General features: G+C 40.3%; 1 protein-coding gene across 19 annotated transcripts in view; it reads right to left on the reverse strand.

Moving 5' to 3' along the window:
* EPB41L2 (erythrocyte membrane protein band 4.1 like 2) overlaps positions 1-25,222 on the reverse strand; it is a 218,621-nt gene that overhangs the window by 44,737 nt on the left and 148,662 nt on the right. For all 19 annotated transcript variants that reach the window (XM_032843482.1, XM_032843481.1, XM_032843479.1 and 16 more), the window contains 7 exons: positions 23,845-23,920; positions 20,190-20,408; positions 18,732-18,819; positions 13,995-14,147; positions 13,311-13,408; positions 5,913-6,085; positions 983-1,155 (listed from right to left, as the gene is read on the reverse strand). In XM_032843482.1, the coding sequence (XP_032699373.1) occupies positions 983-1,155; positions 5,913-6,085; positions 13,311-13,408; positions 13,995-14,147; positions 18,732-18,819; positions 20,190-20,408; positions 23,845-23,920 (980 nt within the window). The remainder of the gene's footprint in view (positions 1-982; positions 1,156-5,912; positions 6,086-13,310; positions 13,409-13,994; positions 14,148-18,731; positions 18,820-20,189; positions 20,409-23,844; positions 23,921-25,222) is intronic.

The raw sequence follows: 25,222 nt of genomic DNA on the forward strand, positions 1-25,222 counted from the left end.
TATTTTTAACTTAATTATTTTCAACCAAATAATTAATTTTAGTATGACAGTCGCAAATTCGGAGGACCTGATGGCTGAGTCCCTGGGGTTCCTATAAGGCCCCCTGTGGTCCCTGAGCCCTCCTCCATGCTGACAGGTTGTCAGGACAGGAATTCTTGAGCCACTGGCCGCTCCTTCATCTAGTGGGTTCTTTATAAATTCATGTTGCAGGTCTTTACATTTTTCAAAAGTTAAAATTTAGAAAACATTATAAATCTATAGCAGGATTTCATTTCCTTCTTGTGTTCACTTCCAATGTTATCTATAAAAAAAGTTGCTTTGTGCAGATATAGAAGAGAGATCTGATGAACTCAAAGCCTCTTCAAATCTACCTCCAAGTACTTGCCCAAGGTAAAAAAGGGTATCATAAAATAATAGTGACAAATTTGAAAACATAGCATGAATTACTTCTCCATTCACTACAGTGTATGCGCCAAATAAGGAAATAAGCAACACACCATCTTCTCATTCACTGTTCACAAAATAATCACCTTTGGCTTAAGAATTTCTTCTTCACTTAGACATTAATGAAAAATAATACTTTTCATAAAAACCATCTTTGTTCATTAAAAAAAAAACATAATTAAAATACTTGAGAGAGACCATACTTAAAATTACTTGTAACAAATATAAATTTCAAGTCACCACAGCTCCTATAGTAGAGGGATTTAGCTAAAAAGGATGATTTTGCAGTTAAAAATTTTAGGCTACTAAATTATTTGCTTGCATTAATATAACTTACATTGCAATATTTTGCTTTGAACAATTAGAAAAATGTTTGAGACCCTGTTCAAACCAGTAGAAGCCTACATATTGAGAACTTCTATCAACAGAGAACATACGCTGACTAATTCTAAATGATACCTGAGTTCTGAAACAACAAATGTAACAGCCTCCAGTCGAAGTACACTTAAGATCACATTTTTCTGCTCATTTACCATACCTTTCCTTCAATGAATTGCACATGTGGGGCTTTAGTCGGGCTTCTGAGGTCCCTCCTGCCATCCCCATCTTGTACCACAGCAGTGCTGACAACTCTGGGGCCGTATGCTGAAACCTCCCCAGCAGGTCCAGGAAAATCCTTCGTAAGACTTTGATCCACAACACCAACTGGAGCTAGGAAAGAAGGGTCACTCGGGATTACTTCAGGACATTTCAATGGTCAAGCTTACACTGAGAAACAGGCAGCATGCAGACATTTAGCATGAATGTTGCTTGAGCTCTGAAGATACCAACATATCAAACCCATTTTTAAACTTTTCCAAATTCTCATTACAGTCCGAATTTTAACCCATTCAACTACACCAGGCTCTCAAATCCGATTTTTGAAGGATGTAGAGTCTGATCATTGGCCAGAAGGAGGAGCTCTAAGACCAGCTGAAACAGACATGGCGCATAATGTCAGAATCCTAATGTGAGCAATATTTAATTCTCTAGGGTCTCTTTGATCTTGCCTGAACTTATTTCTGAATCTATTTACCGCAACAAATAATTATCTAGGGATTAAAATGACTTGCTTCGGTAAGTTTTTAAGATTTTTCTATAAAGGAACCTTTAATTTGAGTACCCTTCAAAATTATGACAAGACTGGAAAGGTCGGTATTACAGAAATAACTTCTATGTTTAATAGTTTTCATTTTTCTAACCTCCCCGCTGAATGCCTCAACTTGATCTACAGTAAATCTAATACACAGACACCTTCCTGACCCAGCAAACCTGGCCCTCACGTATTTCCTTCATCTCTCCTGCAGATGAACAAGAACATACACTGGGTTGAAATTTCTGTCATACAGCAGATCAACCTAAGAGGGCATCACATTTCAGCAAATGCAAGTGAGGAGCAATGACAAGGCCTCTGTCCATATGTAGCTTCTCCCTCAAGCCCCCAATGACTAAGGTTATTTCACCTGTATAAAAAGTGCTTGACTGACAGGGTGACTGACAGTGGTTCTATGTCCCCAGAGAAGTGCAGTAGACACAAAGGCCTCTAGGCCGCAAGCTCCTAGAGGGCAGGGATTGTGTGATCTGCCATATTGAACTAGGGAAGCATCAAGCACCTCTAATCTCTGTATTACAAGAAAGCTCTCAGCCCACTCTTCATGTACCCTGTCCAAACCTTCCTTCTTCCCCAGCCTTGCCTTTTTCGCCAGATACCACACTCATACGTTCACCAGTTAACCAAGCCAGAAACCTTAATGCCTTCGGCCTTCATCCCACACCATCAAATCCAACTGAATCTAAATGTGGCCAGTTCTTCCTCTGCATTTTTACCACCCTGGGCCACTTTAAGACTCTGGTGGTCCTTAAGTACTCCCACTTCTGAAAGCCCACACCAAAATCGCAAAATAAAGTCACATCTTACATGAAGCATAATTATTTCCCAGCATTTTTAACTTTTGAAAAGATTTTAATAACTCTTCCTTGGAAAATCTAGGACTATGAGTAACTCAATTTATGATTATGATTTTTAAGCACCTCTTGCCCATATGCAAATTATTGCAAAGTGGGAAACTCTGACCTACAAATGGTTTAAGCTGTAAGGTAATCAAAATGTTAATGAATATCAAATTTGAAGTTATATAACGAGGTTGACAAAATACTTATTTTGCATGCTTTTAGACACTTATTAATTTCAGTGTGCAGGAGCTAGGCTATTTGTTTTGGGGGTTTTTTGCATTTTGAGACAAAAAACCTTTCTAGGTCTTAAGCACTTGTTGAACCCTGAGAAGCCTGGAGGCCACAGGTGCTCAGGTTATGGTGCCAAACGGCCAACTGGTTACTCTTGCCCAAGCAAGATCCTCATTCCTCTCACCTGGAGTACTCCAAACCAGTCTGCCTGCTTCCTCTCTTGTCCTGTCAATCACTCTCAACATTGCACCAACTGATTTTTTAAAAAAGGTAATATAGTGCACTTACGGGCTGGTTTAAGTGTGCACACATGTGTGTAACACACACACACACTTCAATAGCACTAGAATAAAAACTGTATTCTTCCTCGTGGCCTGCAAGGTCCTGCATGACCTGTCCCCAGCCTACCTCTCCCCATCATTTACAAAGCTCTAACTAGCCTTCTTTCTGTTCCTGGCCTGCATCAAGCTCTCCCTCATCTTAAAACCTTCAGACCTGCTGCTTCTGCCACCCAGAATGCTTTATCTCCAGCTCTACTCAGTGCTAGCTCCCCCTCATCCGTCAAGTCTCAACCAAAATGGTTCTTCCCCAGATGGGCCTTCCTTCTCCCATGGCCCAATCTCAGGTCCCTGCTTATTACAGTCTCCATTTTCAGACATCACTGTCTCCTCCAATCTCAGATGCATCTCGGTTGTTCTCTTAAATAACTGACTTGCCTCCTTTGGGGTTTGATTTCCCAATCTCAGAATCCCACTGTTCAAAAAAAGCTGTTCTAGACAGATTTTTATTTTAATGCTTCGTCTTAGATATCACATTCATTTTTAAATTGCATGCAAGAACTGGGAGATTTATTTTCATTTGCCAAACCTTAAAGTAAGGAATATTTATGAATCTAAATTAGTCTGGTGTAACTTAAAAACTAAACAGGGACAAGAAAATATAACCCATGGCAACAACAACAACAACAGGAAGGTATATTGCTGGGCAGTGGTGGTGAAAATACAGTTTAGTACCAGGTTACAGCTTCACTTTGCTTTGGGAGGGAAAAAGCCTGGAATCCCTCACCAAATAGTTCACTGGCTGTCTGATCATGTATTGGCACGAAAAGCCTTCTATTTTTCACAAGAACACAATAATCCTTTTGATGACTGGCCCATCTGATGAATTACAGTGTCCAAAACACAAAAGGAAAAATAATGGATCACTGTGCCATGTTTGTTGCTTTTACTTGTAAAAATCATTGTTTTCAGATACAGACCTACTATAATCCTCTGCACTCACCACTTGTACAAGATGGTGGGTTTCCGTGTTTATCTATGTCAAAACACAGTGGTTAATTGCTCTTTCTAAACTCTAGAATTTGCAATTTAAGAGTTGTAATGCCTCAGAGTTTAAAACAAAGGCTGAAACAGGCAATATTCCAGCAGCAGGAATGACTTCTCTCGGGGCATTAACCAACACTGACAGCAGTTAGGCAGCACTTATATAAATCCTCTGCGGTAAGGGGCAAGGCTTGTGAAATATTTCCATGAGCAGGCACATTTTTCACATTTACGTGAAAAAAGTGCTCAGTTGTTGATGAGCTAAAAGATACACTGACAGCTATTGCACATGAAAAATTCACTAAATTTAAATTACCACATTTGGAAAGGTGGACATTTACTTGAACCACAATTTATGAACCCCTTGCACTACCTGTCATCTCAAAATTATATGGAAGATTCTCCAGAGTCAAGATTTAATCACTATATATACAAAAATGCCCATCAACAAATCCCTGGACAGATCTCTGTGTGTCTACCTGGATCTCTTTTCCAAGTTTATTCCAAGAAAAATAGATCAAGGCTGAGGAGTGTCAATCCTTCATCAATGAGAGCGCATTTTAAAAATCAGGCCTATAATCAGAGAACTGATGGTTGCCAGAGAGAAATGGGGCACGGGAGGGGCAAAAAGGGTGAAGTGCCATGGGAGATACAGACTTCCAGTTACAGAATGAAGAAGTCATGGCGGTGAGAAATACAGAAGAGAAAACACAGTCAATGATAGTGTAATAGTACTGTAAGGTAATGGATGGTGGCTTCACTTGTGGCAAACACAGCATTACACAGAAGTTGAATCACTATGTTACACACCTGAAGCTGATGTAACATTGTTATATCAACTATACTCAAAAACTCAAATTATAAACACACACACACAGCACACACACACACACACACACACACACACAAATGAGTGCAGTTTTATCTACTAGCATATCTGTTTTAGCCACTTAAGACAGAAGATGTTCTAGTTCCTATTTCGGAAAAATGTCAGTAAAAGAAGCAACCAAGAAAGGTCTTAGGTGATCAATAGCAGTGAAACAAATTTTTAAAATATAATATTACTATTTTTATGTATGTTTTGAGATTAATCAACCAAAAAATGTTGGAAAACTACTTCTAAGAGAAAGTCATTCATCAATTAATTTCTTCCAGGCACAAAGTAAAATAAAGTCTCTTATAAAGCATTCTAACATAAAATTAACTTTAGTTCCTTTACAGAAGACCTGCTATTAAGCCAAAATTAGGATAGTAAGATATATATATAAAGGAAAAGAATATCAATTTATTTCCATATGTAAAATATATAAAACTACAAATACGTAGCTAATTAGAATTCTAATAAAACAATATAGAAATTTATACAAATCTCCCTTCCCCAACCCCAGCCTTGGCTGAAGAACTAGTGATTACACTGTACTTCCCTTCCTTTTGTTAAAGCACTCCATTTCAACTAGTCTTTGAAAGAAGCAGATGGTTTCTGATATGCTAGAAAGTTTGGTAAGCTTCAGTAAGGGTTTTTAAACTCATAAAATTAGAACATTTTAAGTTCCTTTGAATAAAAGTTCTTATGTTATCATACCAAAATCTGTGGAATTCCACTTTTGCAATGAATTAACAAGCTTAAGAAATTAAAACACATAAAATACATCACAATTAAGTCAGATATATGTTTTTCCAACATCTTATCCACAAGAATTCTCAATATTTGCATACACTGCAAAAATTTAGGTTCAGAATGAGAGCTGAAAACACTATAAACTTTTCTTGTGAGTATAAGAAATACCATTTTATTTATTCAGAATAAACAGCTATCCCTCTAGGATGTTTCTGAGGACCTCATTAATAACTACATCACCACTTTCTGACCCCACTGGATCAGAGAAAGATTAAAGGAATCCAAACTATCATAAATGTGTTTACCTCCATCTAGACTCCTGGAGACACGTTTGCTAGAGGTACGCTCAAAGTGTGGCGCTGGCCTATCAATGAGGGTGCTTGCCTGACGGGTCTGGGCTTGGGTACGGCCGCTGTAGCGGAATTTGGACCCCAAGGTCAGGAACTTGGCCTTTGGTGGCTGCTCTGGAGACACAAGCCTGTAGGGAGAAACAAAGAACTGAAATAGAAGCCTTTATGAATTTTCTTTTTTAAAAAAAGTTGAAACTTTATATTTTAATATCCCATTTTACTAAGATTACTCAACTTAAAGAGCAAAAGGCTGCCTAAAGTTTCTAATGAAAAAGAACATTATTTATAAATCCTCCTACATACAGAGCTTTAGGATAGTGATAAGATGACTAAATCCACAATCATGTATTCATGAATAGTATGTTTCCCACAACCTGAGCAAAAGAGCAGCTGTTCTCAGTGTATATCAAAGGCTATTTATTTGTATTAGCTTAAATCATTTATATAAACACATATGTCTGAATTCTTGCTTCTAGCTATAAGTGCCAAGTGGCAATCCATTACCATTAGTAATTCTCAATATTTATGTCTATTTCTCCTGGGAAAGAACATCCAATCCAACTCAGGAATCCATTCCATCAAGCAATGCTTTCCCTTGAAGAACACAGCACACAGCAGATCTGTAGAGATGACTAACATTGTTTCTTGCCAGCACAATTCCACTGCTTACACCCTGGGCTCATAATAAATGAAGGCAAACCTTCTTGATGTCAAATACTTTCAGGCTTATGCAAAAGTATGTTTTTAGTAAATAAAGCCAATCTTGTCTGGCATACAATTGGAATTGTCTGGTTCCATTGTCTAATCCCGAGTTGGCAAAACATCTTAATAAACAAAGATAATCTTGGAGCTCTTACAGCATTTATTAAACAAGATGGCTTCAGTTGACAATTCCAGAACATGAGCTCCATCAAAATTTTTTCTTTCATTTTCTTTCATTTTCTTTTTTTTTAAAGATTTCATTTATTCACTTATTTGTCAGAGAGAGAGAAAGAGAGAACACAAGCAGGAGAGCTGCAGGCAGGGGTAGAGGAAGAAGCAGGCTCCCTGCTGAGCAAAGAGCCCAATGCGGGGCTCAATCCCAGGACCCTGGGCTCACAACCTGAGCCAAAGGCAGATGCTTAACTGACAGAGCCACTCAGCCGTCCCTCCAGGAAGGGATTTCTTAAAGAGTTCATTACAATTTCAAGTATTTTTAAACCTTCGGCTTGTTTTTTTGTTTTTGTTTTTGTTTAAGAAATTTTCTGCTTAAAGGCAACAACAACAGATTCCAGTCAAGGTAAAGGCACAGAAAGATTAAATTTCTCAGCATCCTGATCATAAATAAGAGAGGCAGGGTGAGAAATATGGTCATTTATCGTTCTCTCTCTCTCTCATTGACTATGACAGGGTTTCCCTACCTAGCAATCCAGTTAAGGAGGATCTAAGAATGCTCTATAAGAAAGCAATCATCTATAGAAAAGAAAGGGTCACTGGCAGGCTCATCACTGCAATGATAAAGAAGTATTCATTCTCAGTCAAGAGCCCAACTTCTTGACTTCAGCTCAGGTTGTGATCTCACGGTTGTGAGGTCGAGGCCCACATTAGGCTCTAGTGCTGAGCATGAAGTCTGCTTAAGATTCTCTCTCTCTCCCTCTCCCTCTGCCCTTACCGTCTCTCTCTCTCTCATCCTGCCCCTCAAAAAAAAAGGGAAGAAATATTCATTCATGAAAAACAAGTTAGCTAAATCACATGTATCTTTATCATCTATTCATGAAGTATACTCTATAGTCAATGGAAGATCAACCAGAGGAAAAACGAAGAATTTCTAAAGAATACCTCAAAGGGAAAATATGCATTGATGACCCTAAAAGAAACTACCCCATCCCCCAAAATTATTAAACTAAAGACAAGTGTTGGCAAGCAGGTGGAGAAACTGGGACTCCTGCGCACCATTGGTGGCAATGCACAATGATGTAAAAGTTATGGAAAACAGTATGGGGCTTCCTCAAAACATTCAACATAGAATTACCATATGATCCAACAATCCCACTTCTAGATATTTATCAAAGGAAAAAAAAAAAAAAAACCTGAAACTGGGATCCTGAAAAGAAATCAGAAGCACTCCTAAGTTCATTACAGCACTATTGGCAATAGCGAAGATATGGAAGCAACATAAACGTTCACCAAGAAATGAACGGATAAAGATGTGGTCTACGCACAGAGCGGAGTGATACTTGGCCTTACAAGAAAAAGAATTCTGCAATCCATGACAACATGGATGGATCTGGAGGACATGGTGCTGCGTGAAACAAGCCGGACACAGAAAGGCAGGGACTACATGATTTCACTTGTATGAGGAAGCCGGAACAAACTCATTGATTCCAGACTGGAATGGTGGTTACCAGGGACTGGCAGGAGAGGGAAATGGGGAGTTGTTAGTCACTGGGCATAAAGCTTCAGTGAGGATAAAGCTAGAGCATTCTAGAGACCAGCTGCACAACACATGGCCAGTCCACAACGTATCAAATGCATGACGTATATGCAGCTACAGTCAACAATGTATCATACGTGTGACATATAAAAAGACAGGTCTCATGTTATCTGAACCAATAAAGTGTAACTATTCAAAAACAAAACAAAAGACAGGATGTAAAGAGAAGAGTGAGGTTGGGGGTATCTGGCAGCCATCTGTAGGGTCACCTCAGTTGACTGCCTCTCTCAACCAAAGGCCAGGTCTTCCTAGAACGATCAGCTTCACAGGAGGATGTACTGGTAACTCTCATTTGTAGTTCCAGTAACTGCTCCCCACCCCCAGCAGTGACAACACCCCTTTTAGGCCTACGGGTGTTATCAAATCTGATTCATGAAACCCAACTCAAATTTTTAAAAAAACTTTAAACTAGAAACAGGATAGTGATTTGTGGGAATTATGAGAAATCTTAAAGAATATCTAGGTAAAGGCATAGATCTTTTTAAAGATTTAACTTTCTCCTCTTCTTTTATAAAATTAATTGAACTCACAAAGAGAGAAACCTGAGAAACTGCAGTCTTCACAAAACAATTTCAAACAAAATTAAGAAAACCTCCATCAGTGTTTTCTGATTTTCTGGTTATTAGTTTATCTTACATAACTTCACACAGATCTGTGCTAGGTCCCATATATAGCAGGTGCTCAATAAATACAGGCTGGAGGGCGCTTGAATTTAAGTAGCCAGAAAATCCAAAGACACATCTACCTATCCATTTTCCAGAATTCTCGTTCTCAGAACAGAATTGAAGAACAGCTTTTGAGTTGTCTTACGCCAGGATTCTAGAGAAGGGAAGTTGGGCTACAAGTTCTAGAACTTCTAACACAGTGAGAACTACTGCTGAATATTTCAGTCTTAATTTAATAAAACAATCCCAATGCCCTTGTAAAATGAGGTTGTTGGTTTTATATTTTCCTCCAGTTATGAAAGCGGGCTCTCATTTATATAGACTGGGATATGTAACCAGTTAAATATCTAAGTCCAGGTGAGGAGAGTTCTACACAATCATATTTCTTTAGTCTAATCTGTTTTTTTATTTTTAAAGATTTTATTTATTTACTTGACAGAGAGAGACACAGCAAGAGAGGGAAAACAAGCAGTGGGGGATGGGAGAGGGAGAAGCAGGCTTCCCTCTGAGCAGGGAGCCTGATGTTGGGCTTGATCCCAGAACTCTGGGATCATGACCTGAGCAGAAGGCAGACGCTTAATGACTGAGCCACCCAGGTGCCCCTAGTCTAATTTGTTTTTAAGGTAACAGACGGTTGGTTGCCATTTAAATACGTATCAGATCATCCACTTATGCATTTTGTAAAAGATATTTCAAAAATATAAATCCAAGAAATACAAGGCAAGTATTTTAAAGGCATATATCTATCACAATGTAAGATTAGGAAAATCATTAACTAGAGGATTTTTATTTTATTTCAACTTGAGATAAAATACTTCTTTACCCAAATGGCACTGGTGACCACATACACAAAATAGTAACTTACAAATTAATTTTCTGACAACAAAGAAATCCTTAATTAAGTTGCAATTAAATAGAAGCAAATATCAAAACAAAAACGGACTGAACACAGACATTTATTTAGCTTTTTCTAAAAGAATATTTTTGGCAGCTTAAGTCAATGGTAATGCCAATAAATTTCCTACCAAAATACAGGCCAAGCAACAAAGTGTTTCAAGATCATTGAACAATTGTTTCCTTTTGACATTACTTTTCTTTACCGAAGGAGAACGTATCTTCATAAAAACATCAAAATCACTACAAGACCTCTACCATTTCACTTTTGGGAAATAATAATGACCTAATCATTCTAGAGTTCTAATGGTCTTGAGCAAGACAGTCTAAGGTGACATCACAAAAGAAATCAAGTTTTACATATTTTACTGCTTAAGAAGCACAGTTAACATTTTAATTTTACAAAAATCCTCCCATTATAAATCAAGAATTATTGTTTCAGATACTATTATCTCAACATTATATTATTATAATGTTTATTATTAATTACCTATGGAAAGTAAAGGAACGTTTCAAGAAAAACGCACATTTCAGTTACTAAAGCCAATCAGACATTTAAGTAATAAAGTTCTCTATGAAGTGGCAGATGACACTGATTGACTTACTCTGGATCTACAGTGCCAAGTTTAAGGGACAGTTTTAATGCCAGGCTCCAGGGGCCTGTGTTAATCTTGTTTATACACTGCCACCACCACCAAAAGCCGGGGGGTGGGGAGGAGAGAAGGAAGCACAGCAGAGCGGGTACGCAGTGGGCACTGTGAGCCCCAGGGCCTGGCTCTAAATTCCATCTCCACCCGTGCCTGTCTATGGGACCACGGGCACATTTCCTGACTTCTCTGTTTCGCAGACTTTCCAAATGTAAAGTGAAGATTACAACGATGTTGTAAAGATTAAAAGAACTGATCCAGGCACAGCACTTAGAAGGGTGACAGGCCCTATCAAACACTCAAAGAAGAATAACCACTGTACTATTACATTCTTGTTCCGCTAATATTGGTTTGCCTGAGTGGCTATCGATCAACAGAAAGATCTGTATCTTTAATGGGCTTCAATCTGAAGGCCATTTTAATTTTCTGAAGAAATCATTTACATCTTTCATGATAAAAACAGAACAAAATCCAGATCTGATTCAAAGGACTCTGCAGACGAATTATGAATGCCCTGCTTTAGAAATACCATCTCCTATCCTTTGTAAGAAAAGTTGCACAAGGTTTAAAGATCTAAAAATCCTTTTGTTAACCATTATCTCAAAAGTCTGCAGAAGCAAACTGGTCTACTTTTAAATTGGAGTCATAGTGTGTTAGCAAACATGGAGAAGCCTAGAGTTTTGAAGGGCTAACAGACATTTCGGAAACACTTGCTACACAATTACCAGAGGAAGGACCGCACAGAGGTGACCAGTACGGGCGTTGGGATCACAGAGCCAGGTCCTCAGCTCTGCGTGGGCACCTGGCCCCTGTGCCCTTTATGGGCACCCAGCTTTGAGCCACTTGCTCAGTGGGGTTGAGTGATACATGAGACGGCACAAGGTAAAGCAAGTGGTCATGTGTCTGACGACAATATCTGCTCAATGAATGTAGCACCTGTCATTTCTAAAATAATTATTGTTTCCATTATCATTACCTGACAGGAAAGCCTGCTATCTGTCCTGCCCTGACCTGTGTGTCATTTAACTCATAAGCGTTATCTACTAGCTTTATCTGAGGCAGGCTCACGTTGTTCTGAGGAGAAATTTGTCATGGCTACCAAGAGAAATTACAAACTTTTCAAAGATTAATAGGTTCAGTGTAACTATGTCAGAAGGATTCAAGTATCTTTTATGAGTTACATTTCTCTAAAATGACTATATTAGAGCAATCTTGAAAACAGATCATGTGTCAATTTAACTTGAGTCACTTGTACCAGCTAATAATTCACCTTAAAAATAGCACACTGTAGTACAAACTAAGAATAATGATTTTGCTGATGGTGATGAGAAACATTATTATATACCAGAAATAGTTCTACATTTGTTTCATGTGTTTTCTTACTCTTTGAAGTCACCTTATAAGGTAGGTACTATTATTACCATCGCACGGATGACGAGAGTGAGACCCAGGAAGGTAAAGTAACTTACCACAGTCACACACCCAGAGTGTGGTAGGACAGGAGTAGCAAAGCAAGAGTCTGAGGCAAAAAGCTTCACGATGGAGGATCGTAGCTATACAGACCACAGTAATATGAACTGAGGAAATACAGAAAATGACAGCTAAGAAGAGCAGTGGAGAAATATGCCCTTGAAGACGTGCACAAAAGGAGATGGGACCCAAGCTAAAGACAGCTAGAGGGACTAAGGAGATCTTCTGGTTTTATTTGTCTATTTTGGTTTTTAAAGGAGTAAGACATGGACATGGACATGTTTACTGGCCAAAGAAGAAGTCAAAAGCACTCAAGGAGAGTACATGACGCACAAAGCATGATCTTATGTGAGGCATAGAATGAAGAATTGAGACTCCATGGGGAATGATTATTTTTTTTCCTTGAGACAGGATAGAGGGGAACAATGAACAGAAAAAGGGGGGAATGCTAATAATTATGGGGAAAAGAGGGAAAACAGGGTACGTGAACCGAGAATGCTCATGACCACAGCTTTTATAATCTGTGACCCACGCAAAGAGGGCATCTGAGCAGAGAAGCCAGATTCCTAGGGACTCAGGAAGACCACAGATATTGTGATGGGAAAGGAAGGAAAAGGTCTGGCTCCCTGGCAGTTCTGAGGATCCAGCTGACATGGGAAATAACCTACGGCACTATGCGGAGTTAAGTGATTCTTTCTCACAAGGAACAAACATGTGTACCAGGATAGTTGCTGCTGAAGGCGGCGTCTGTGAGCACAGATACAGAAACGGTAAGGTCAAGACTGACCCAGGACCAGTCATGGGGCAGGCTGATGTACACAATGGGCACGTGGTTAGAACATCCTGGCAGAGCAGCAAAGGGACAGACCCCCAGCATTTGGGCTGATTGGGGAAGGAAGTTTAATGGGAAGGAGCTGGTAAGGACAGTGAAATGAAGCCTGTGATGACTGATGGTGGCAAGAGGGATGGCAGCCAGGCCTGGAGAGTGTGGTGACAGTAAGAAAGGTAGCTGAAGTCCGCCAAGTTTGGGATCCCCGTAGACATGGATCAACTCTGAGTGAGGACAAGGCACGGCCAAGGAGATGTGGCACCGAGGTAAGATAGGGTGTGGCTGCCTCTGTCCTTCTCTTCCTAACCACCTCTTAATACACACAGGGTACCAATAGCTGTTCTAATGAATTTTAAGCAGTTGCATTACAATTACCTGTAAAAGGTATGATGTTCCACGCACACTTTCCATAGTCTTTTTGCTGCCCGATGGTTTGGCAGTTTGAATCCAATGGTACTCTCAAATTGTTCGAGCTAGAATAAATCAATACACTAAATCAGTATAGTTCTTAGAAGTTGATGAGAAGCTACTGAAAAACATGGACTCAGATGTTTCTGCGAGAAGTTAGTTCTCGAAGAAAGGAGACATTCGTATATGCAGTATAATTACACAAAATGAATTTTTCATAGACTGCAATACTAGTTTCTGTGAAAAGCAAGTACAACTACGGACTCGAACCCTTGTCCATGACAACTCGTTCTACCACCTTCCTACTCATCTCTATCACTTAGATGTTTCAACAACAACAAAATAATGTCCTCCCCCCCAATATGTGACAGGCACTTACTACTTTTCCTTTTTACTAAAAGGTATGGGTGGCTCTTGTTTTTTTGTTTTGTTTTGTTTTTAGCAACATGAAACTTCATGTTGCTTATCATTAAGAACTTATCATTAAGTTCTTATCATTAAGTTCTATGGCCTTTTTTTTGCCACAAAAGAATAAAGAATAGTTCATTTTATTAAAATTCAGTGGGGAAAAATTCAGTTATCCCATGGCCATGAAGAAGAACAGGGACCAGAGCTGTTCAGTTATGCCCAAGCACACATGACATTGCTTACCTCTGCCGGCCTAACTTTAATGTAGAAGTTACTGCGCTTATAGGAAATTTTCAAGATTTTCGGCCAAGCAAAACGATTGATTCTCAGTCTGTCTTTGTAAATGAGGAGCCCGTTAGCGCACACACCCAGCTTGATGTCCACGCCTTCCGAGTCCTGCCAAGCATTAAGCCGTCATTGACCGTGGTTAGAGCTGTCAGAGTTACAAAGGACAGGAATCCCATTATCCGCACCCCTACCCCCAACCCTTAAACCATGACCAGGAATACCAATTTTACAGGTTGGTATTTAAATCTCAGTGACAGTCAACGAGTTAAGAGAACATCTTAAATCTATAATCTTCCGGGACCAACTCTGATTGGTCAAAGAGGTATAGCCACCTGACCACAGGATACGATAATTTCCAAAAGGCACAACTTCTATGTTTCCCAGCCTGCCTGCAAGAGCTAATGGGGAAGAAGGGAAACAGAACTCAATGCAGACATTCTGAAGAGACGAGCTTTTCCTGGAGGCTATTCCAGCCCTGGGGGATGGTCTGTTGGCCCACCCTCCGGTGCGGTTGGCCATTTTACTTCAGGCAAATTTATTTCAGATGGACTATGCTAGCTGATAGCTGTTAAATTTATGCCTCTATTCAACAAAACACCAATCCCTCACAGAAAATGTCCCTTGGACACTGACTGTGGAAATCTATGAATTCTTCGGAGCCGCTCTTCCATAACTCAGAGGGCTGACCTCCAGTCCACGTTACAGCATTGATTTGGCTGGCATATTTCAATGGACTGCAGACTAATCCTGAATTTATTCAAATGGTTTTCACTTCGCAGCATCTTAGCTTGGAGTAGATGACAATCCAGAATTATCACAAGCCTGAATATTCTAGAACCCCATAAATTTACAGATAAAAGTTAAACAGGATCTCCCCACATTGCAAGTGATATTGAGGACCCAAATGCACAACACTCAAAATACACAGGTCGTTGTTTAACTTTTAAGGGAAGAACTAGATCTCATTCAAAATTTGTAAAATTGAAGATTACTATTCAGAGAAATTCATATTTTCAGAAATCATTTACAACATGGCAGAAATTCTTACTGAGCTGCTACAACAAACACCACATTTAATCTAAGTCTGATATTCAATCAAAGTGTAACATTTCGACAGCTTTGTTACTTAATCATCTAAAACAAATCAGGTTACTTTTTTAACCAACTGATGCCAATTGCTTTCTCTGCTACCATACCTGCATAATTCATATATACACATAAAATTACATTGGACAATCCGAGCAAGTCTAAAAAAATCTAATCTATAAGGTGCTTTATTCACTCAAATCTGGCAGCCCCAGTTCTCTCTAGGAACAGAAAAAAAAGCTGGGATGAATCAGGCACAGGTGCCCAAGCAACTTGGCACTAGCCACAAATGATGTGTTTGCCAAAAACATCACCAGCCATGGCCACAGGGAGCAGGCCGGAAGACTGCTCAAGACAGCATGTTCTCACCACAAGTAAGGAGGCAACAGTGACTTGAAACATTGAACAAAGTCATCTCTAGTCTGAGAAATCTTCAGACAGGACACTGAAGCTATTTTATCTTCCTTAAGAAAAAACACAATCTGGAACCAAGTAAGTTGGTTCATTTTCCATTGTTCTGCATACTGCTTCAGAATTATCAGTATTTGTGTGAATATGAATTAGAGATAAAGAGTAACAAGTGAAAGGGAAAAAAGCATGCCTTAGTCCTCCACATGTGACTTCTGCCAATCATCAGCAACAAAGTCAGAAAAATAAACAAAAAAGGAGCACCATGTTTGCCTTGCTCGCTCCTTCTCAGGGAGCTGCGACCTATGCATATCAGCAGGATCCCAGGCCCTCTGACTTCTGAAAGTTCTTGCAGATGAGAGACAGAAGAGAGGGGCGAGAGAGGAGGGAGGTCAGGGACACGTCCCTATGACAACTACAGCTCCTCTGAAGACCATCCTCTCCACACACAGATCTCTCCTTCTCAAATTTGGCAACACTCTCTGCCCTCACCCTTTCGAAGGAATTGGGAGGGCTGCTGGTTTGCGCTCAGAGTTATTCCTGTCTCGTGGTCTCCCTGTACTGGGTGTCAAGAGTCCTTCCATTCAATGTTCTTCGGCCTGTCCCAATAAGAGTGTGCCATTAAGAATTCTTAATAAAAAAGGTTTTTTATTTAAATATAAGTGAGACAATGAAAGATGAAGGCACAAACTTCAAACTCCACCAAAAATTATTTTATATTGCTACAGACCTTCTTCTCAACATGCTACAAGTGTCCTCCACATCAAATATTATGAGTCTATCAGATGACAAACAGAATGAATAAATGTTACTCTGAATTTATTTAAAAAGCAATCTGTCCTAACCCCACAGCAAGAATGGAAATTATACTGAAAGACAGCCCACTACAACTTTTTTTTACTTTTCTAAGATACACCTTAAAAAAATAAGAATCATGGGTGGCTCAGCCGTTAAGTGTCTGCCTAGGGCCCAGGTCATGATCCCAGTGTCCTGGGATTGAGCCCCGCATTAGGCTCCTTGCTTGGCAGGAAGCCTGCTTCTCCCTCTCCTACTCCCCCTGGCTTGTGCTCCCTCTCTTGCTGTGTCTCTATCAAATAAATAAATAAAAGCTTTAAAAACAACAACAAACATGAATTGTTGGACTTTGCCAAGTTTTGCCATCTAAGAACTGGTTTCTAACTAGTCATCAACAAATTTAAAAATTTACACATGGCCGGCGTGCCTGAGTGGCTCAGTGGGTTAAGCCTCTGCCATGCTCATGTCATGATCTCAGAGTCCTGGGATCGAGCCCCATATCAGGATCTCTGCTCGGCAGGGAGCCTGCTTCCTCCTCTCCTCTCTGCCTGCCTCTCTGCCTACTTACAATCTCTGTCTGTCAAATAAATAAATAAAATCTTTAAAATAAAAAAAAAAAATTACACATGGCCAAAGTAATAGCATTTAAGAAGAAGAGAGATCCAAGGGCTTCTTGGTCCCAAACCTGTTCTCTCCTGCCTTCCCTGTCTGGGTCTCTTGGCTGACCCCGCCTGGCTCCATCACAGAGAAAAAGGAGCTAGAAGACACACAAGTGATAGGAAGCCCCGTTTTACTCCCTAGAATTTATGAGAAGGTATCAGGCAAATATGGGCATGCTTAACAATACGCAGCTTAAGCAAGTCATTCTCTGCACTCTGTCTTATGCAGCTGTAAAATTAAAAAACAAAACAAAACACTCAAATCTTAAATGTGGTGGTATACATGGAAGTACTTTTAAGAAAATGGGGTGCCTGGGTGGCTCAGTGGATTAAAGCCTCTGCCTTCAGCTCAGGTCATGATCCCAGGGTTCTGGGATCAGGCCCCGCATCGGGCTCTCTGCTCAGCGGGGAGCCTATTTCCTCCTCTCTCTCTGCCTGCCTCTCTGACTACTTGTGATCTCTGTCTGTCAAATAAATAAATAAAAATTAAAAAAAAAAAAAAAAGAATTAAAGGCATCTAGCACCTAGCAGTTGAATATGATGATCCCAGAGACTACTTAACTGACATGGAAAAATCTTTTAACAGAGCAAACAAAAAACAACCAGTAAAAGTAAACCCCTCATAAAATGATACCTGTAGTGTGATCCTATTGAAAACAATGCCTCAGAGGTCAAGTGCTTTTTTTTTTTTTTTTAAAGAAAACAAGAAAATGTATCAAAATAGCAATAGTGCTTATTTCTGCATAAAGAGACTTCAGTGCTTTTCTCCCCCTTGTTTGCTTCTATTTTCTGTAATGTACACATATTACTTTTGTAACCAGGAGAAACAGTTAAAGAATAAAGGAAGCCACTGAGGGGGAAAAGTGCTTTGCAAATATGAAGTACTAACAACACAAGAGTGGGAATGATTAATCCGAGGCCTAGTGAGGGAGGAGGTCTTTGGGTGGGAGGCTTTCCAAGAGATTTCTCCAATCACACAATCGGAGATTCCTTGGCTACAGGTAGGGATTGGCAGGGTCTTTTAAAACCAGGCAACCATGGGTTCCTTCCACAAGCTGACTTTGGACACATTTTTCAAAACCAAATCCACCTTCCGCCTGATCTCCAGCTCTCTTCCTGGGCCGTCCCGACCCTGTGATCATCCAGACTAGGGTCATGAAGTATGTGATGCTTATTAGTGGCATCTTCGCAACCCAGTCCCCTTCTCCTATCAGCTAGGCTACCATTCCATCCTCTTCCCACCTCTCAAGTTAGGCTGCAGGTGCTGCCTCCCCAGGACCCTAGGCCAGTCTCCTCCATCTTGCAGACCTGCAGAGAAGAGCCTGACCCTCAGGCTCCTTCATAAGCCCAAGTTCCATCCATCCTGCTTTTGCCCTTTTGTGGTTGCCAGAAACTGCTCTTCTCTCCCACAACAGAAGTGGGAGGGGGGCTGGGAGAGAGGCACCACTGGACACAAAAGCTGGGATGCAAAATAAGCCATGACAAGGGGTGAAGATGGATGACAGGGGAGTCTTAGAATAAGTACGTATAAGAGGGAATTCACTGAGAAAAGTAGGGCAAGAATCCGTGGTCCTTCCCATAAGCATAAACCCCACCGTTAGTCACTGGAGAAATATTAGACACCCTTGGGTGAGGGTGAACAGCCTTTTCCTAAGAGTGAGCGTGGCCCCTCTGAAACTGGAGTCCTCTCAGAACTTCTGTCAACAGATGGGAAAGATGCTACTTCCCAGCATACGGACAGTACCTTGGCATGATGTAGGTCAACACCATACATGGAGAGCCTCTTTGCATTTTCTAAGAACTGAGAATCAGCTTGTGCTGGAGATAAGCCCCTGAGAATCAAAAGAAACAATATTATCTTATTGGCAGATGCAAAGCAAATGTGGCCAAAATGGGAAAGGAGTGGATGAGCTCGGAGAATCCCCAGGGAGAGAGCAACCCCACAAAATCAGCAGATAAGCAGGAAAGGGTAAGAAGGCTCACCTCTGAACCTCAGGCATTTTTCCTCATAAAATAAAAAGCATAAGGGTAGAGATTTTAGATTATCTCAGAAAATTGCTTTCAGTTTTTTCCCCACTGGAGAAATGGTTGCAACATAAGTTACCTGAGAATAAAAAAGTGATCTCATCTTTCTGAAAAAGGCAAATTCTTGTTTCCTACTACCTCATTTTATTTCACCAGGATTGCTCATAACACAGACCACAAATACTTGTATTTGATCTTACACCTATGCTAGTTAACACATATCATATCCTGCCCATACTAAAATTATTTCCATCCCCATCTCTATTCACGACTGCACAAATTTTCAGCTCCCACAAAGCAAAGACTCCATATTGACCATGGCATTTCAGGACCTGGTATTTCAAATCTGAATTATCCAGTAAATACCTATTGAGTAGAATTGGAATAAAGTTAATAATATAAGAAATACTGGTTTGTTTGGTTTTTTAACAGAAAAATCAATGAATGTGGTCTGTTTAAAAATTTCTAATTTCTGTAAATTCCTTTCCAGGCACTTTTGTCAATTTTTTACAAAATTTCAACCCTGTTGAAATATGGGGCAAACTATAAATTTGTAGTGAGAATTCTTAAAATATGTGCTAAAAAACACATTTTCACAAAGATAAAAAGGTTCTTGAAATGTAATATGGTATATTTACTATGGTATTAAGTAAGTAAGTTAAGCCTAACTGCTAAAGCAAAGGTCATCTTTTGTGGATGGAGGAAACAACTGTGTATTTCAGTTACTGCTCCTAGGTCCATGACCAGCCACATTTCCGATTCAAACCCCAAATCCTCACTATCTCTCCAGCCTTAGCAAATCAGAGAAGAAAAGCAAAAGGCAGAATACATAGTAAATGCCAAACACATATGCGGGTATGTCTGGTGTGCATGCTTGTGTGCGTGTGTTAGGGGACAGGTTTGGGAGGAGGCGGAAGAAGCTGTCCAAGGGAGGAGTAACTTTTTCCAACAAATGAAAGCACTGAGGGCCATGAGCACTACTCTTCACAGGAGAGTCCTGAACTCAATGAAAGGCTATAACAAGGGCCACAAGTTGTCTGGATTAGCACTAAGGGAGGCTCCAGACAGACAAGCAGGCTAATCTTGTCAACTACGCTCAGATGTCCAGCAAGTGTGAGGAGGGAAGCGGGTTAAATCTACCACAGCTGTTCTCTCTTCGGGAAGCAAGTCGCCAGACCTGTGGGTTTTATGCAGCTCTGCCACCTTCTCTTCCAGCTCCTTCGTCTGTGTGGGGGCAAACTGGAAGTCGCTGAGGTCACTACTGCCATGTTCTTCCGGATCATAGTCCCCAAGTTCAGCCTGCAGTGTGTAAGATCCCAGGAGGGCGTGCGTCACGAACGAGCAAGGCAGGCGGCCGGAGGCAATGTCCTGCCGAAGCTGAAGGCACAAGAAGTATCTGTGAGGAGTGAGGGGGAGAAAAGAGTGGGGAAGGACATCAGTTAGGACTGCAGCACTAAGAATCCTTGAGTTCTCCTATGCCTTTGAAACCAAACAGACAATACGGGCAACTCTCGATGCCCAGAGCCAAAACCGTCTTCTCGAAAAGGAAGTCCACCCAGCTCCTTGGCTCCGAACTTGTGGCTCATTCACAGCAGGTGAGTCTAACTGGCTAAGCAACAGAAGGGGAATTCTGAGCTGCTATTGCAGACTCAGCACATTAGGATCCCAGTAAAGAGCTTTGTGACTGAAGGTAAAAATTCTAATCACGTAGACTGCTCTCCTTTGATTTAAAACTGTAATCAAAATTTGCATGTCCCTCAAAAGTTGTAAAGACTAATAAAGTTTTAAAAACAGCTGTTCTTGAGCATTGGTAAGAGCTAAGATCACCCACCCTTTATCCTCCCTAGCCGCTTCATACTAATTTCTTTTCCTGGAAAAGAAAACTGGACAACAATTATAAGTCAATCTTTACTTTAAAGCCCTTACTGCCCGTTTACTCCATCTAAAGTGGCAGCTAGTTCACTTTAGAACGGAAAAAACATGAGCTTCAGGGACAGGCCCAGCTGACCCTGTGCGACCTTGAGCAAGCTCGAGGATAATTTCCCACCTGTAAAATGAGAATTCTATCCCCCCTTTGAAGGTGAGAATAAGAATTAGATAATATAAATAAAACACACCACATGTTATCTAGGAATCAATACCTAATAGCCATAATAAGAATAATCTTTATAATTATAATGTTAAGTTATGAGTGGTTATTATTCTATGTTCCAAGTGGTTTTACTACACAGTTATAAAACATTCCATTTTCCACTAAATGACATGCAGAACCATGTTATTTATATTCTATGAGGAATTGGGGGCGGGGCACTACCTACTCCTTTGCTGACTTTTTTTTTTTTTTTTAAGATTTTATTTATTTATTTGACAGAGAGAGAGATCACAAGAAGGCAGAGAGAGAGAGAAGGAAACCGGCTCCGGAGCAGGGAGCCCGATGCGGGACTCGATCCCAGGACTCTGGGATCATGACCTGAGCTGAAGGCAGAGGCCCTACCCCACTGAGCCACCCAGGCACCCCTTTGCTGACATTTTAAAACTTGATTTCTACTTTTGAATTTAACTAATTGCTAATAAAGATTACCATCGACCCCTCCAAACTGAATGCCCCTGTCCTTGAAGGTCTTTTAGAGCGTATCATTCCTATTAGCGGCCAGCTACCTTCTTTCTTTCTTTGCTGGTGTGTCGGCCCAGTCTCCTCCTGCACTCTGTTGCATGCATTCCAGCCCCATGGCTGTTGGGTTGGACAGCACAATCTGGACCATGCAGTCAGCCATCACCCAGTTCAGTTATACCTAGGTTACCACTGAGTCCACTGTCAGGTGGGGCAGAGACCTAGTTTGTCATCAGCCTACTGCCACAGTTAGCCATGTAATTGCCCCGCAGCGAGTGCTCAATGGTCTTCTTAAAGAGTGGAAGTCCCCTCACTGTCACTACAGTCTGAGGATTTTTATGCATGGCAGGAGCGCTCTTTCTAAGGAGGATTATATTCCCTTGATCCTGAAACACCACATGCACAACTGCATTAAATCTAGAAAACTCAACTTTTTTTTAAATTTTTATTTTATTTTATTTTTAGAAAACTCAATTTTAAACTAGGATTCCAGGGTATTCTTCGATTCTCAAAGTCTGATCAAGAACAGGGATCGTTCTCCACATTCTATGGCACTTTGAAGACCTCAACATAAAGATTCCATCTATTTCTAAGATCTCGTTCTCTTTTTAGATAATAGTCTTGACTTTTCACACTGGTTCTTTCCTGTTTTCAAAGACGAAGTCGAAGGCCCAGAAACTTGTTACAACTCCGGCAGCTTCCTGAACTTCCCAGCTCTACCTTCTTCACAGAGCAGGATCCAGCAACCTTCAAATATTCTGAACAGTGTTCCTCGATGCCTCAAACGCCACCTCAGCTTCTAAATTTGCACTCAAGCCATGGGGAGGATTCGGTCCTGACATCTGGGCTCCAGGCAGGTAGCTGGTCTCAGGCTGCCTACAGAGGCCTTCGGTTATTTGCTCAACAAACTATCTCATTCCTCCCACCACACACAGCGAGACTGTTCAAGCCCCATTTCAAAGAAAAACCCAAGCACTTACGGATGCCGTAAACTGCAATCAGAGGAGGATTACCATCCCCCAAACAAATTATGGCAAGAAGTGTGTGTAAAGACAGGGAACTGGGTCACAAAAATCCCGCTGCATCGGTCAAAGGCATTCCTGTGGTGAGGCTCTGTCTCCAGAGCACATCAACCCGTCAAGCCTGATGCTCCCAAGCAGCTCACTGTGCAGTTACAAAGGCTACGGTCTATTATTTACTAGCTGAAGCTAATTCGATCACAGCTCACTTAGTATGAGAAAACCCCTATCCAGCAACAAGCAGCGGTGGGCGGCGGGGAGACTTGTCATTTATCCAGATTTAGAAAGGAAACTCCTCATTCCTCTTTCACGTGGGTATCATGCACCCTTAAGCACTGAAAGGACCTGATGTCTGACCACAAGACCAGACTAACAGAAAGCATCAAGGACACAGGAACCACAGGAATCCAAAGCAGAGTTTTCCAGTAAGACCCTGTGCCCTTCGAAAAGTGTATTCTGAACACAGTTTTCCTTGACCATGTAATCTACGCACCTATTCTTACCAAAGCTAGTAAGTCCTATCGCTGGTAACCACGCTGAATAGGGTTAAGAGGTCAAGGCTCTTGGGGATTCAAATGTTCCTTGGTTACTATTCAGATACTCAGTCACTCTCAGAATCAGTAAATGCTCTGGCTCCTCAACTGAATCTTTTTTTTGCAATTTAAGCATCTGTTTGTATAGCCCAACCTCAAAGGAGGTGGAAATGAAATAGCTATTAGGAAAGCCTACCTTATTACGTTTTTTTCCCCTCCCTTTGAGGTAGGAGACCACCCCCCACCAAAATGGGCTTTTCAAAATAATTTCTTTTTTCTACACTTCTATCACCTTTGTGATTGATAGGAGACTAGTACAGAGGTACACAAGGATTATATAATAAAAACAATCTTGGTATTAACCTGAAATATTAAATAGCAATGATTTTTAAAAGTGTAACATAAGAAACAAACTTGTCAGAATTATAATTTTTTAATATTCCATTACTCAAGGGCAAATGGAGAAATTTTTAAAAAGTGATTAAAATTTTTGAAACTGGCAACATTTCCAACTATTTTGGAGTACACTCATTTCCAAGGAAACATCTAGAATTCCACTTATGAAAAAATATCTTGGTTTTGATCCAGAAATTACCATTATTCTCCCATGCACAAAAATAAATGAGAGCTGTACGTAGGGATTTGTTTTAAAATATAAGGATAAAGTACCTGGTGAGATCTTCAGTCAACTGAGAAGGATCAGGAGGATAAAACTTCACATTAAAGGTGAACAGCCAAGGAAGATCTGTAATTATTAAATATGGTTATTTATTCAACCAACAGAATGACCACTTATTTTGATAAAAATTAAATGTTAATGTTCAAACAGGACACGCCAGTCCTACTATGAATCAGTTTGGAGAATTTAATTTTTTAGTATTAAGAAAACTATTTATAAAAACAATGAAAAATAAAAATTACACACATAACCCACTATTAGAGAATAGATTCACTTTTGTTTTCAAAAGATTTATTTATTTGAGAGAGAGTGCAGGGAGGGGAAGAGAGAGAGAGAGAGAGAGAGAGAGAGAGAAACTCCAGGGGACTGCCCACTGAGCTCAAGGCCAAAATAGGGCTCAGGGTCAAAACCCTGAGATCATTACCTGAGCTGAAGTCAAGAATAGGATGCTTAACAGACTGCCCCACCCAGGGACCCCAGATTCACTTTTTTTTAATAAACATTTACTAATACTTTGAATGTTTTGTACGGTGACATATTATGCAAAAATTTTACTATGACCTCCACGTAATCATTTTAAGGTTTGTTTTAACCACCGTATATCTACATGCCAAGTATTCCTTACTGTTTTTTTTTTTTTAAAGTATTTTAAGATTTGCAGATTGTTGGGAGAAGGGAGATAATCATTGATCACTGTAGCTATTTAAGAAATGATTAATGGGCAAGCTAAAGAAATGTTCAAAGAAATCCCAAAGAAGGGAAAGACCAGTAAAATATCACAATATTTTACAACAGAATTATTCTCAGGTTTCATGGGGCAGGTGTAAGTATATTCATCATATGTAACACATGCTTGGCTGTACTGCACCGCAACAAATGAACAGAGCAAACAACCATGTCAGAAATGACGTAGTCTAGTTAAAACACTGCTGTCTGTACATTAACATTCAACTAATGGTCGATAGGGTGGGAATATGCGTTCTTCACGGTGACTGCCGACCGATAACGAAGCAGTCAAGCACAGGATCATCAGTTCTTAATGGAGCCTTATTCTCTGTTTTCCAGATTGTACCATGAGCACACGCTTGCCTGGGTAGGACTGCAGGGAGACGTTTCTAATAGAACACTTACATTTCAGCACTAATAATGCTAAACTGTGCATTAAATGTGGCCACAAAATTTCCTGGCAATGTGTGAATGGTCCATCTAGCTATGGACCATTTATATAGGAATCCCATGCATGTCCTATTCATGTACATCAGAGGAAGGTTTTAAAGAAAATTTTGAACAGGAACTAAGAAGCTGTCAGTTTTTCAAGTCAGTGAAAAAAGATGAACGTTTACTTTTGCTATGTGTGTATTAAGTGAA

The sequence above is a fragment of the Lontra canadensis genome, unplaced genomic scaffold, assembly GCF_010015895.1.
Source record: "Lontra canadensis isolate GAN:19392208 unplaced genomic scaffold, GSC_riverotter_1.0 scaffold141, whole genome shotgun sequence".
Lineage (NCBI taxonomy): Eukaryota > Metazoa > Chordata > Mammalia > Carnivora > Mustelidae > Lontra > Lontra canadensis.